At 43.9% G+C, this 15,001-nt stretch overlaps 1 protein-coding gene across 2 annotated transcripts in view; it reads right to left on the bottom strand.

Annotated features, from left to right (window-relative positions):
- The window catches only part of LUC7L (LUC7 like), a 32,442-nt gene extending 21,321 nt beyond the window's left edge, over positions 1-11,121 (bottom strand). The window contains exons 1-4 of one of the 2 annotated variants that reach the window (XM_025274775.3): positions 10,920-11,121; positions 10,010-10,080; positions 8,934-9,028; positions 2,247-2,345 (exon numbers count right to left, since the gene is read on the bottom strand). In XM_025274775.3, the coding sequence (XP_025130560.1) occupies positions 2,247-2,342 (96 nt within the window). In that variant the 5' untranslated portion in view covers positions 2,343-2,345; positions 8,934-9,028; positions 10,010-10,080; positions 10,920-11,121. The remainder of the gene's footprint in view (positions 1-2,246; positions 2,346-8,933; positions 9,029-10,009; positions 10,081-10,919) is intronic. The other variant, XM_006049957.4, reaches the window with a different exon arrangement.
- Positions 11,122-15,001: the final 3,880 nt, after the last annotated feature.

The raw sequence follows: 15,001 nt of genomic DNA, 5'->3' as shown, positions 1-15,001 counted from the left end.
GTGGAGAGCACTGACACGACCCAAGCCCTCACTGATGGAGTCTGCAGGCTGCAATGCTGCAGGAGTATTCTGAAGCAGATTTACCTTCATTCATAAGCAAGTGCATCATCAGATACGCTCTCAGAGCTAGCACTGCTACCATGTGCTTTCCCATCCTCGGGGGCTCAGTCATCCAAGAGCTGTATCAGAATTACTTAACTCTGAGTGAGGGTGAACACCCATCACAGGATTACTAAAAATGTCTTTTATCCTCTGACTGTTTTCTATTCAGCTGTTGCTCCAGTCCTTTTCAGTCATGATGAGCTGCCCTTCATATGCTGCAGATATTGTGTCTCAGCTGAATTCTTATTTTATATATGGGAATTCTTGATATGCTAGTATTTTTTAAGTTTTTATACAGAAAATGTGTATCCATCTTTACCTTACAGCTTCTTAGGGTTTGTAACATGTCAAGATGGCAAAACAAAATTCTCTTTTGGGGGATCCAACCCGGTTTTTCATTAACTGGGTAATCCACAGTTTCTAATACCGTTCATTAAAAAAACTCATCTTCTCCACAGTGGCTGAATTTCACATGCTCCACATAAAAATACTAAATTACCATGTTTCAGTCTTTCTGCGCATAAAAATACTAAATTACCGTATGTTTCAGTCTTTCTGTATTCTCAATTTCTTCTATTACTCTGTTCTTAAATACTGAATTCATCAGGCCATTTAAAAAGTACACGGATATTCTAATTCAGCAGAAATCCTAATATTTGTGATACAAAAAGCTACATAACTCAAAGTGAAAATTTAACCTGTACATCTTTTTTCCTCTGTTTCTGAAACCTGGTATCCCAAGAAGATTCAACACTGATGCACTTGAAAAAGAAATGGTAATTTTAACCACTTTTTAAGATTACTGATTTAAGTAGAATTTACTCCAGCTGCAATACATCCTCTAAAATGTCTACTGGGAGGAAAAAAAAGAATGCCTTTCCTTGATATTCCTTTCCTCTGATTTCCTCCCACCAAGCTCAGTGCCTCCCCAGTCTTCACCCAGGAACCTGAAGGGCATCAAACCCCTCACTGACCTCTGCTAACTCTAGGAATGGAGGACTCAGGAAAAGAAAGAAACTAAAACGGAGTGGCTCTATCAATCCCTATGGTCCAGTGGTTAGGACTTCACGCCTCCACTGCAGGCGTCCTTGTTCAGTCCCTGGAAGGTGATCTAAGATCCCACAAGCTGCACAGCACAGCCTAAAATAAATTAACAAAATAAAGTGACCAAATCATGCATTCCCAATGGGGACAGGAATGAAAACTGGTCTCAAAGAGTGAAGAAAATCTTAGATAGTACAATGATAAGTGACCTGTAAAGGATCACAGTACATAAACTGATATGCTGGGTATCTGTGTTATCAAAATTTCATGCAGGGGACAACCAACAACAACAACAAAACAATTCATGGAGGGGAGATGGATGAATTAGGGGAAAGGGTCTAAAAAAGGCTCTTTTGGGAGGGAAAAACGACAAAAGTTATGAAATACTAGTTTATAATGACTAAATTCCAAAATATTTAATGACCTGATAATACCAAGCATTGGTAAGGGTATGTTCACTGTTACTAAATGGGTAAACTGATACATTTTATCAAAAATTAGGGTGGAAAAAGAACTACCTTGCAAGATGTACAGCTCCTACAAGTAAGCAATTCTTCTCTTAAAAATATACCCTAGGTTAACTGTTGTACATGTGTACCAAGATATTCAAGAACATTTATAACGCTATGCATAACAAAAAAGACAAACAAAAACAAAAAACCCACTAGAATCAACCCAACTGTCTATAAATATAGAATGGGTAGTTCAGGGAACTATGAAATGCAGCAATGAAACCAAACCATACCAAAAAAGTATGTGAAAGAACACAGCACTGAAGGAAAAATAAAGTTACTAAGTTAACCTACACTACAAATCCATTTTTCTAAGTTCAAAAGCAAGAATAAACATAGTGTCCAAGAAAACATAAAATATATAAGAAACACTTGAAATAAAACAACAGTACAAAACGTAGAAGAGTTGGGATGGTAGACACACAGACGCAGAATGGTCCTGGCCACATCCCAGCTCCCAGCCAGAGAGTGGTGGAATAACATCTGTTTTATCATTTTGCGTCATAACTTACACACATTACATTATTCTTGTTAGTGCAGTATTTGGCTCTTCACAGTAGGGAACAATTAACATCAAATAAAACTTACATCCAACTCAAAAAAGAGGTCCCTTTCTTTACTTGCAATCTCATAATCTGCTCGGAGGGCCAAGTCGTGGATTTTGGTACATTCTCCTAAGTCCATGCGCTGTGAAAGAGAAACAAAAATTTACACACAAACATCTAACCATTTGTAGGAAGCACATGACCTGGTGATAACTGTCATCAAAATCAACAATGCTTTTTTGAATGCTGACTATGATAAGAAAACTAAGAAACAATGTGGCCAAGAAGTCTTATTTTCCTTTTTCTACCATGATTACATGACACTCAGAAAAGGTGCATTTCAGTGTAGTGATCTCTATCTCCTATGGAACCAGAGATTACTAGACTATTTTTCATTACTTAGCTTTCACCATTATTATCTCATGAGTGTAGAAACGTCTATTCAGTAAAGAACAGCATGGGGGAAGGGGTGGCAAGAAGGCCAGGAAACAAGAGTATCCCTGACAGCAACAAGTTTCCATGCATTCCTTCTTGTAATCCTGACCACTAAAGTCTAAATCACAGAGACAAGAAGAGGAAAGAACAGACAGAAATCAGGTTTTGGGGTGCTACCACATAACCTAACACCTGACGTTAGGTAGCTCTTTGCATATCAAAGGAAATCAAACACAACTGGCTGACTCAGAGCCCATGAATCCATTCTCCCAACCTGGCACAGGACTCTGGACACACACCTGGGGACACAGATTGGACCACTCACTCGCCCCACGTGAAAGACAAAAGGCTCTTTCACCAAAACAAATTATTTGGGTTACCAATAAGACCAGCCTGATGTGCTACTGCACATTGTGAGCACAGACAGAACAATTAGACAGCAGCGTGCATTTCTTACCTAAGTTCTAAGTAAAGGACCCTGTACAGGGACCCCCTCCACTCCTGTCTGTGGTCATCTCAACAGCAACAGGGACGTTCGGATGCTGAGGGTCAGGTTAACAAGTCAGAAAGTGCCAATTAACAAACCCCAACAGCCTGGAGAGGAGACGCCTTGGGAACCCACGCTGCTGCACACAGGCACAACTACCTAACAAGGGAACAGAGCAGCAGAGTCCAGAAATCCTTCAGCTCAAACTACAAGTGTTCAAAACGAGGTTAACAAAATACTCCATGGATCACAAAATCTGTAACATCCTAGGACAGGACCCAGCTCTTCAGCCCTAATCTCAGAAGATGCAGCCATCCTTATGACAAAATGTCCCACAGCATCGCCAGTGACACAGCCAAGAGGGGGCTGCCCAGGGTGGAGCTCATATTCATTTTGACCAAACGGTAAATGCAAAAGCTCTGTTCTCCTTCATTATGCTTACTATGAGGTCACGTGCAGCTTCTGTATGTTGGTTACACGGGGAATCCAGAGGTAAGGAAACACAAGTTCTAAAAGCCAAAGCTGCAACTAGAACTGCTGTCATTGTAAAGCTGGCATATTCTGCTTCATTCATTCTTTTAAATACCAAACGTAATCCTTAAAAAATACACAGCTTCTGAACTAAGCCCATGGGCCACCACTACTGAGGCGTTGTTCTAGAGCCCGAGAGCTGCAACCACTGAAGCCCACGCTCCAAAAGAGAAGCCACTGCAGTGAGAAGACACTGAATGAGGAGACCGCTTGCTACAACTCGAGAGAACTCCATGCAGCAACGAAGAACCAGCACAGCCAAAGATGATAAATGAATAAACGTATTTAAAAGAGCATATTTTATATATATATATACACAGCTTCCGGATTCCCCTAGTGGTCCAGTGGTTAACACTCCATACTTTCAAAGCAGGGGGTGCGGGTTTGATCTCTATTCGAGGAACTATGATCCCACATGCTGCATAGCCAAAAAAAATCACACAAAGGTAACTAAGTGCTATAGCTGAAAAACGAGAGACAGCTCTTAGAAATTCTTTAAATGCTAACGAACATTCTATTGCTCAAAGAAAAACTTTCAGATGAAGCAAGCAACAAAACCACTAAGTACTAAAAATCTTAAGTGCAAATTAACTTCCATTCTAAAAGCTTCAATTGTCAAGAAAGTTTCAATATTAGGGAACCACACATGAAGCAAAATTGACCAACACCTTCCTTCAGATAGGAGCGCTCAAGCAGAAACAGAAACAGGTGAAAGACAGGCCTGGGACTCCATGCGTCTCTGAAGGTTGCTCTGCAACTCTGCCAAGGAGACAGAAGTACTAGCCAACTCCTCTGGCAGCCAAACACCCAGCAGAGCTGAAATACCTCACTCGTTTACTTCTTCCAAAATACTGAAGTCTCTGTCAAATGCAGCATGCCAGACCTTTTATCTTCTTTTTAAATCGCACAAATATCTGTGCTCTCTACCCTCCAGAGGTCTCACACAGCAGACAGGGAAGAGCAGTAAAGGCTCTTTAGAGAACTTTCAGAAAACCAAAGTTCTTCCACAGAGACAAGTTACACTGCCTTCCCTCCAGCTATCCCTCTGGTCTTACTATCAATACACCATTTTCCCATTCCATTCCTCTGCTGCCTCACCCCTATTGACAGCAGAGGGCCTGGAGAAGCCCTTAGCATGCTGAGGGTTCTAACCACTCAGTCCACCTCCATGGAGCACAGCAGACTCTATCCCTACCACCCAGGAGCCCCCAGCCACGAGGCTCCATCTTTACACTCGTCACCCAAATTCCCAGCCCTCATCCCAACTGACCTCAGCAGCCCCAACACTTATTCACTGCACCTCTGCACGAAAACAGGTCTCCTGGGCTCTCTTCTCCTGCCTGTCCAACAGGGATGGCAGTGACACTGCTCAGTCCCTGGCCTCTCATCAAAGCCCCAGTCTCTGCCTCCTCCCCCCGACCCACACCAACCCAGATGCACTCCTGCTTCCCTTGGCTCCACCAGCCACCTGGAGCGCTAGTCGCCCAAAGGTGCACGTGTGTGTTTTCACGGCACTGAGGTCTCTGCTCCCGTATCCCGAGAGGCCTTTCCATATCGCCCTATCCAAAACAGTCCAGAACCTACTCGCTATTTACTGTCTGTCCTGTTTCTCCATTAGATGAGAGTCAACATTTTTTGTACCACATCCCCAGTGCCTGGCAGAGTACTTGTCCAGTCAATACTTGGCAGATTAACCTATACCTAATACACTAAACCAAAAAAGATGTCCTTTTCATTATAGGGGACTGGAATGCAAAAGTAGGAAGTCAAGAAACACCTGGAGTAACAGGCAAATTTGGCCTTGGAATACGGAATGAAGCAGGGCAAAGACTAATAGAGTTTTGCCAAGAAAATGCATTGGTCATAACAAACACCCTCTTCCAACAACACAAGAGAAGACTCTACACATGGACATCACCAGATGGTCAACACCGAAATCAGATTGATTATATTCTTTGCAGCCAAAGATGGAGAAGCTCTATACAGTCAGCAAAAACAAGACCAGGAGCTGACTGTGGCTCAGACCATGAACTCCTTATTGCCAAATTCAGACTGAAATTGAAGAAAACAGGGAAAACCACTAGACCATTTAGGTATGACCTAAATCGAATCCCTTATGATTATACAGTGAAAGTGAGAAGTAAGATTTAAGGGCCTAGATCTGATAGATAAGAGTGCCTGATGAATTATGGAATGAGGTTCGTGACATTGTACAGGAGACAGGGATCAAGACCATCCCCATGGAAAAGAAATGCAAAAAAGCAAAATGGCTGCCTGGGGAGGCCTTACAAATAGCTGTGAAAAGAACAGAAGCGAAAAGCAAAGGAGAAAAGGAAAGATATAAACATCTGAATGCAGAATTCCAAAGAATAGCAAAAAGAGATAAGAAAGCCTTGTTCAGCAATCAATGCAAAGAAATAGAGGAAAACAACAGAATGGGAAAGACTAGAGATCTCTTCAAGAAAATCAGAGATACCAAAGGAACATTTCATGCAAAGATGGGCTCGATAAAGGACAGAAATGGTATGGACCTAACAGAAGCAGATGATATTAAGAAGAGATGGCAAGAATACACAGAAGAACTGTACAAAAAAGATCTTCATGACCCAGATAATCACGATGGTGTGATCACTGACCTAGGGCCAGACATCCTGGAATGTGAAGTCAAGTGGGCCTTAGAAAGCATCACTACGAACAAAGCTAGTGGAGGTGATGGAATTCCAGTTGAGCTATTCTAAATCCTCAAAGATGACGCTGTGAAAGTGCTACACTCAATATGCCAGCAAATTTGGAAAACTCAGCAGTGGCCACAGGACTGGAAAAGGTCAGTTTTCATTCCAATCCCAAAGAAAGACAATGCCAAAGAATGCTCAAACTACCGCACAATAGTAATGCTCAAAATTCTCCAAGCCAGGCTTCAGCAATATGTGAACCGTGAACTTCCTGATGTTCAAGCTGGTTTTAGAAAAGGCAGAGGAACCAGAGATCAAATTGCCAACATCTGCTGGATCATGGAAAAAGCAAGAGAGTTCCAGAAAAACATCTATTTCTGTTTTATTGACTATGCCAAAGCCTTTGACTGTGTGGATCACAATAAACTGTGGAAAATTCTGAAGGAGATGGGAATACCAGACCACCTGATCTGCCTCTTGAGAAATCTGTATGCAGATCAGGAAGCAACAGTTAGAACTGGACATGGAACAACAGACTGGCTCCAAATGGGAAAAGGAGTATGTCATGGCTGTATATTGTCACCCTGTTTATTTAACTTATAATGCAGAGTACATCATGAGAAACGCTGGACTGGAAGAAACACAAGCTGGAATCAAGATTGCCGGGAGAAATATCAATAACTTCAGATATGCAGATGACACCACCCTTATGGCAGAAAGTGAAGAGGAAAAAGCCTCTTGATGAAAGTGAAAGTGGAGAATGAAAAAGTTGGCTTAAAGCTCAACATTCAGAAAACTGAAGATCATGGCATCCGGTCCCATCACTTCATGGGAAATAGATGGGGAAACAGTGGAAACAGTGTCAGACTTTCTTTTTCTGGGCTCCAAAATCACTGCAGATGGTGACTGCAGCCATGAAATTAAAAGACGCTTACTCCTTGGAAGAAAAGTTATGACCAACCTAGATAGCATATTCAAAAGCAGAGACATTACTTTGCCAACAAAGGTTCGTCTAGTCAAGGCTATGGTTTTTCCTGTGGTCATGTATGGATGTGAGAGTTGGACTGTGAAGAAGGCTGAGCGCCACAGAATTGATGCTTTTGAACTGTGGTGTTGGAGAAGACTCTTGAGAGTCTCTTGTATTGCAAGAAGATCCAACCAGTCCATTCTGAAGGAGATCAGCCCTGGGATTTCTTTGGAAGGAATGATGCTAAAGCTGAAACTCCAGTACTTTGGTCACCTCATGCGAAGAGTTGACTCACTGGAAAAGACTCTGATGCTGGGAGGGATTGGGGGCAGGAGGAGAAGGGGACGACAGAAGATGAGATGGCTGGATGGCATCACTGACTTGATGGACGTGAGTCTCAGTGAACTCCCAGAGTTGGTGATGGACAGGGAGGCCTGGCGTGCTGTGATTCATGGGGTCTCAAGGAGTCGGACAAGACTGAGCAACTGATCTGATCTGAATACACTAAACATTTGTAGGAAATGCCCTCCCTCATCAGCATTCCAGAAAAATACGGCTGAAATGTTTCACTCTGGTGCATGTCCCTCTACTTCCTCTGACTTCTTCCACTAAGACCTACCAACAAGTGCAGGCTAGGCCGCCGCCTACTCCAGGTCAGGCGCGCGCTCCTGACTGCCTGCTATGGCCAGTGGAGGCGGCAGCCTGCAGTGGCAGCGCTCCCAGGATCCCGAGCACTCAGTCATCCCAGTCAGCCGCAGCAAGACCTCAACTAACAGAGGCGTGAGGCGTTGCAGCCACTCCCTATTTGCTGTCAAAAGGTCCAACCTGAGAACACTTAATACACCAGCTAGCTCAGTGTTTCAGAAACTCCTCCCCGAAATGGTAATAACAAAAGCACTAATTAATCCTAAAAAAAAGGGTTCCCTAGCACATGCATACTGGACCCTTAAAATGAGAAGACAATTTTTACATTACATGAGGGGATTGTGACATCTTAAAATGGTAATGGTATTTATGGGACTCAATTTCTGTAAGTGGCTGAATCATGGTAGATAATCTGACACTCTTTAGTCTTCTTAAATACTATCTAACTTTGAATAAATGTTCATTCTGCAAAACTAGCATTTATCTGTTTGGTTCATCTGAAATGAACTAAAAATTGTAGAGTTCTATACTTATCACGTCATGTACTGACTTCTTGAAAGGATGGTGTAACACAAAACTGCAAAGTAATATTAGTCCACATATTTCAAAAACCTACAATCTGGGAAAACCATACCCTGTTATCAGATCAAAAAACTAGTATGTGTTTAACCTGAAAACAAACCAACCCATAATCTTACAGAGCTACAAGCTAACCTGAAGTACTCTTTTTGCTAAAGCCAAAGGAGACTAGTAATACTTAACTTGTGAATATCTCAGTATAAATAACTCTCCCCAAACCTTAAAACCTTACAAACAGAACTTTATAGAAGTAAAATAACATTATATAAAATGTCATCAAACAGAAGCTATCATTTGAAGGACAATAAGTAATTTCTGCTTAGCAAAGGAAAACACAATTCAACCTGAACACCCCCACTGCCTGCAGAGCACCCATGTCTGACTATCCTAGGACATCCCCCCAGATGCACCTACCGTCCCAGCCAGAATGTCGTGGGGGCAGCAGTCCAGAAGGTGACTCTTGCAGACACGGTCATCTGTAAACTTGACCCTCTGTCTGGTTTCGTCTCCTGAAATTCATGTGTGGTTTTAAATAAGACAATATTATCACATTAAGCACAAAAGCATATCTGGTACAATTCACCTGGATGATTTGCAGACTACCAAATACTCTGAAAAGCTGACCTAGACGTTTTTGTTTTTGTTTTTTTACAACTGGAACAAAATACAGATGATTTTTGATACTACATATATCATGAAGAATGACGCTTAATGAGATCTGACTCCGTCATTGTGCCAAAGAGATCAAGGAGTCAGAAGTAATACGTTGAGCACCAAAAGGCCATTAGCCCCACACATACATGTGGGCCATGAGATACCAAAACCCATGCTAATCAGAGGACCATGAATCACCACGTATGATTTAGAAGCTGGTAGTTTCCAACAAAAGCTACTTACTAATCATTTTGCTATAGACAAATGTATAGGCAATATTTTGCCCAAAAGTATATGAAGAAAGCTTTCCCTTTTTATTACTGACTGATAAATAACCTAGACTTAGTCTACCTATCCCCCTTTAACCCCCACCCTTAAAAAAAAAGAGTTGGCACCTGGGAGTCACTTTTAACAAGACAATACCAAGGGGAAAAAGCAAAAAAGGAACTAGGTTAGTCAATACACACTGTGAGTTCCAACACATACTGTACCCATCTGCATTCTTCAAGACCTCAGCTGCAGAATTTTATGCCCGCTGTTGAAAAGTTTTAAAGGAAAAGTTTTCTTGCCCAACCTGCAGTAAGGAAGTCAGGGGAATGATACATAAAAGTAAAGGCAAAGTGGAATGTGACAGATTTTAAAGCTAATCTGTGTATATGACACAGAGCTGTGTAAAACTAAAGGAGGAATATATTTCAGGATTTGCAAGCATCCAGGATTAATGTAGTGTCTTTTTATTGAAAATGTTTTCTTTCTAAACTACACTTTTAAAGTTACTTGTGAAAAAAAGCAAACACTTTTTTGTTATAACAGCTTAAAAATTGGTTGTGACTCACGGCTCGATGAACATGAGGCTTTTCTGCAACTCCCTTGCAGATTGATGTAGGCAGGCAAAGATACACTGAACCTTTATAAATAAAATAGAGGGGCCACAATTGTTCAGTTTGTATGAAATAAAAATATGGGAAGCAATTCAAAAGCAACTCAATATACAAAGAAAGCTAAAAAGCACTTATTCACCTATGAAATAAAGTGCAATGAATCTGCACAGCCCTGCGAATGTGCCAGTGTGAACTTACAACTTCATTACTTCGGTAGAAAAGAAAACACAAACCACAGCAGGTACATAGTTTGCAAAGATGCAACCGCTTTCTCCTAAGACAACCATCATGATATTGCGTTCCTCCCTACAGCACAACCTACCTAACGACTGCCAAGCGCAGGCTAAACAGATGCTCTCCAGTGTGGCTGGGGAAAAGGGGGGTGGGGGGGGGGGGGCGGCTGGAAAAGCACGCGGCAGGAACCCACGTTAGAAAAGCTCAATTTACGGCTCCCCTCACAATGGTACAGAACAACAACGGCAGGGTTTCCAGTCCCATCCGGCTCCCTCGGGTGGAAGAGCTCCGCCAGCCCGCTGCCAGCGACCTGAGCCCACGCTGGCTGCAGCCCTTCGCCGACTCCTGGTTCGAGGAGAGGCGAGGGCCGCCGGAGGGCGGAGAAATCGCAGCAAGGTCAACCGGGAGGGGGCTGGCGCCCCACCGACAGCATAGGCTCCAAGGGAGGAGCCCGCCGGGAACCCACGCCAGCAGGGAAGGCTCAGACAAAGGCCCGGCGCCCGCGGTCGACGCGCGGGGGAAGGGAGGGCGCCCGCGCAGGCGCAGACGGTCGCAGCCCCCGCCTCAGGCCGCCCGGCGGCCTCGCTTCGCTCCCGCCCCAGCCCTCGCCTGGCCGGCCGCCCCGACTCACCGTCCCGGGCCGTGCCCATGAGCTGGTCCAGCAGGGCCCGCATCTGCGCCTGGGCGGACATGGTGGCCGGCGGGAGCGGCAGGGGTGGCCGCGACGGCTTCTCCCAAGTGGCGGCAGCGGCAGCGGCGGCGGCGACGAAAGCTGGTCCTCTCGGTCTCGAGCCAGCTCGGCTCCTTCTCGACGCGGGGAACGCCGGGAGGAAGTGCGTCGGCGCCGGCACGTGGCCTGCTGGGAAATGTGGTCTGAAGGCGGGTCTGACGTTCCGTTGCGCAAATTACGCAAGCAAACTGCTCAGGGGGCGGAGCTAATTCCCTCCCTGATTTTACTCTGGAGCCTAGAATTTCCAAGGTCCACCTAGGCGAAACTGCAATAAAGGGAAATAAATTTAGACAGTCCCAAACAGGAAAATAAATCCCGTGTTTTCTTGCTAGTCGTGAACCTGTAAATATCATTTAGCCACTTTCAGACTATTTTTTTTACACCTGTGAAAATGGTGCCTGACAAATAACTTTAGTGAAAGTTAAATTGAGCGTGGAATTAGTTAGGTTCTGTGACTACTACTTGCTGGTAGTCCCTCTCTGAGTTCAGTGGCCTGGCCACTTCCAAGACTGACAGTGAACCTCTGACACATGCATACGGCAGACAGTAGGGAACCGTAACTCCTACCACTAGAACCGTCCGTGTCTCCAGATGTGTATTGAAATGTCTTGTCCACGCTTGTCCTGACTGCAGTGTCCCCACACCCGAAGGCCTGCAGGAGGCCTGATTGACACGGGATCCTGAACAGCGTTGCCTTATATCAAGAAATCCATTTTACGGTAAAGAAGGTCAAGTATTTATTTCTGTATAGCAAGTCACTTCAAAACATAATAGTGCAAAGCAAAAGTGATTCAATATTTCTCATTTTTCTGCGGTGCTTAGGCAGGGATTAGCCGGCCCTGGGCTCCTTGCTCTGGGTGGTTTGGCTGGGTTCACAAAATTGTTTGTGTGAAACTGAGCGATTCAAGAAGGCTGCGCTGACATGCCCAGCCCCTCTGTGGTGCTCCATGCTGCTTCTATCTCTGTATGTGAGATCATAACATTCTGAAGTCTAGCCCAGTTGCTATGGCAGCTGGTTGCCCCCAAGGGAAGGAGTGGAAGCTGTCAGTCCTCTTAAGGCTCAGACCCCAAGAACTCTCCTTCTACCATTATCTGTTGGTCAAAGCAAGTCAAAAGGCCAATGCAGATTCAAGAGGAGGGGAAAACATGCTTTTTTTTTTTTTTTTTTTTTTTTAGCTGCACTGGGTCTTGGTTGCTGTACGCTGGCTTTCTCTAGTTTCGGAGAGCAGAGACCACTCTCTAATTGTGATATGTGGGCTTCTCATTGTGGTGGCTTCTTTTGCTGCAGAGCACTGGCTCTAGGGTGCTTGGGCTTCAGAGGTTGCGGCTCTGGAGCACGAGCTCAGTAGTAGCAGTGCACAGGTTTAATTGTCCTGTAGATGTGGAATCTTCCCAGATCAGGTATTGAACCCTTGTCCACTTCATTGGCAGATGATTCTTAACCACTGGACCGCTAGGGAAGTCCCAGATGCTACCTTCTGATGTGAGGACCAGCTTGTGTGTATAAAGATGGGATTTTTCAGTAGTCATATTTGAAGCCTCTGACTGCAGTCCCCAATACCCAAGTCATCCAAGGCTTTGGAATCAATGGTGGGAAGCCGTACCGACATCTCACCACTGCTCTCAGTAGCCGCATCACGGAATTTGCACTTCTTGCCCTACCAAGAGGCTTCCCTTGTTGTCACTGAGGCCTGACATGACCATGCATGCACAAATCAGAAGCACAGAGGAGTTATATTCTATGTGATGAAACTTAAACTTGGACCAACTGGAGGTATAATTTGGCAGACAAATTTGTGACTCTTCCCATAACACTTCCAGCACCCACTGGCTACCTAGAGCCCAGGAACAGTCCTCTGGGAAAGCAAGGTACCCAGCATAACACCACGAAAGGGCAATGGCCTGACACTGAGTCTGGGCAGTGACGCCTACTTATTTGTGCTCTGCTCCTTCCATGCCTCACTGCTTTCCTTCCATTCCTAATTCCCTGCGAATGAGGCCCTTAATAAAATAGTACCAAAGCTTTGCTGTCAAGCTCTGCTTTCTGGGGAACTAAAGCTAAAACAGCACTAAATCTAGATTTGCACTAAAGGAATGTATAAAGGATGCCATTCAGAAAGAAAATTATCTCAAAAGACAGTCTGAGATGTATAAAGGAAATGTGAGCAAAAAGGAAAAAAAAATGGTGAACATGTAAAAATGAAAACAAAATCATATATATAATATATACTGACCTCACACACTTCTTTGGAGCAGTTCTGAAGTTCAGAGCTTATTGTCTTCAGGGTTACTGTTTTCAGTAAATCCCAAGTAAGACTGAACTCACTGCTCTCGTATTGTGTGTATCTGTGTTGCTGTTTTTTTTTTTTTCTTCAACATTGCCCAGAACTTCACCTCAGTATCTGCAGTTTCTTTCTGTCCCTTCCTGCTCTAATTAGTGGAATTTTATGCAGCATTAAGATATTAATAAATCAGTTTAAAATTCTTCCTCAAAGAATGCATCAGGCCTACCTAGTTTATACTGGTGAAAAAACTGGTTTTCAACTCAACTTTTTATTTCACACTTTCAAGTCCTTTTAATTAGGTGCTCTAAGAAGAGGTCACCCTGCTTATTTAACTTCTATGCAGAGTACATCATGAGAAACGCTGGACTGGAAGAAACACAAGCTGGAATCAAGATTGCCGGGAGAAATATCAATAACCTCAGATATGCAGATGACACCACCCTTATGGCAGAAAGTGAAGAGGAACTAAAAGCCTCTTGATGAAAGAGGAGAGTGAAAAAGTTGGCTTAAAGCTCAACATTCAGAAAACGAAGATCATGGCATCTGGTCCCATCACTTCATGGGAAATAGATGGGGAAACAGTGGAAACAGTGTCAGACTTTTATCTTTTTGGGCTCCGAAATCACTGCAGATGGTGACTGCAGCCATGAAATTAAAAGACGTTTACTCCTTGGAAGAAAAGTTATGACCAATGTAAATAGCATATTCAAAAGCAGAGACATTACTTTGACAACAAAGTTCCATTTAGTCAAGGCCATGGTTTTTCCAGTGGTCATATATGGATTCGAGAGTTGGACTGTGAAGAAAGCTGAGTGCCGAAGAATTGATGCTTTTCAACTGTGGTGTTGGAGAAGACTCCTGAGAGTCCCTTGGACTGCAAGGAGATCCAACCAGTCCCTTCTGAAGGAGATCATCCCTGGGTGTTCTTTGGAAGGAATGATGCTAAAGCTGAAACTCCAGTACTTTGGCCACCTCATGTGAAGAGTTGACTCACTGGAAAAGACTCTGATGCTGGGAGGGATTGGGGGCAGGAGGAAAAGGGGACGACAGAGGATGAGATGGCTGGATGCCATCACCGACTCGAGGGACATGAGTTTGAGTGAACGCCGGGAGATGGTGATGGACAGGGAGGCCTGGCGTGCTGCGATTCATGGGGTTGCAAAGAGTCGGACACGACTGAGCGACAGAACTGAACTGAACTGAAGAAGAGGTCAGAACAGTAGGCAGGATAGAGAAGCTGGTGCTTCTTAAGCCCCTTCCAGCAACCAGTCTTCATCCTCTGGCAGCTGGATCTTGCTGGGGTCATGGAAGCACTTGGATTCCATAATGGGGAGGCCATTGGCCTCTGGGTATTTCACAAGCCTCTCAGCTTCCCGGCAGGCCCACTGCTGCATCCTGTAGTCAGGCAGATAAGCCACATTCAACCCAAGTTTTTAAAGGAACAGATCATTCCAATCCACAAACCTCTCCAAGAAATATAAAAAGGTCACTGCCCAGTTCTTTCTATGAGGCCAATAGAGTCTTGATAACAAAACTAGACAAGGACAGGAAAATGAAATGTGGTATAATCCAACCTCACTCATTAACATAGAGGCAAACATTCTACACAGTATCAGCAAGTGAAATCTAGCAGCATGTATAAGGGTAATAGACCATGAACAAATTGGTTTAATCTAGGAATACAAGGATCAGTCATCT

Source organism: Bubalus bubalis, chromosome 24, assembly GCF_019923935.1.
Source record: "Bubalus bubalis isolate 160015118507 breed Murrah chromosome 24, NDDB_SH_1, whole genome shotgun sequence".
NCBI classification, from domain to species: Eukaryota; Metazoa; Chordata; class Mammalia; order Artiodactyla; family Bovidae; genus Bubalus; species Bubalus bubalis.
Note: the sequence above shows the minus strand (reverse complement) of the source record. Positions and strands in the feature narration are given on the sequence as shown.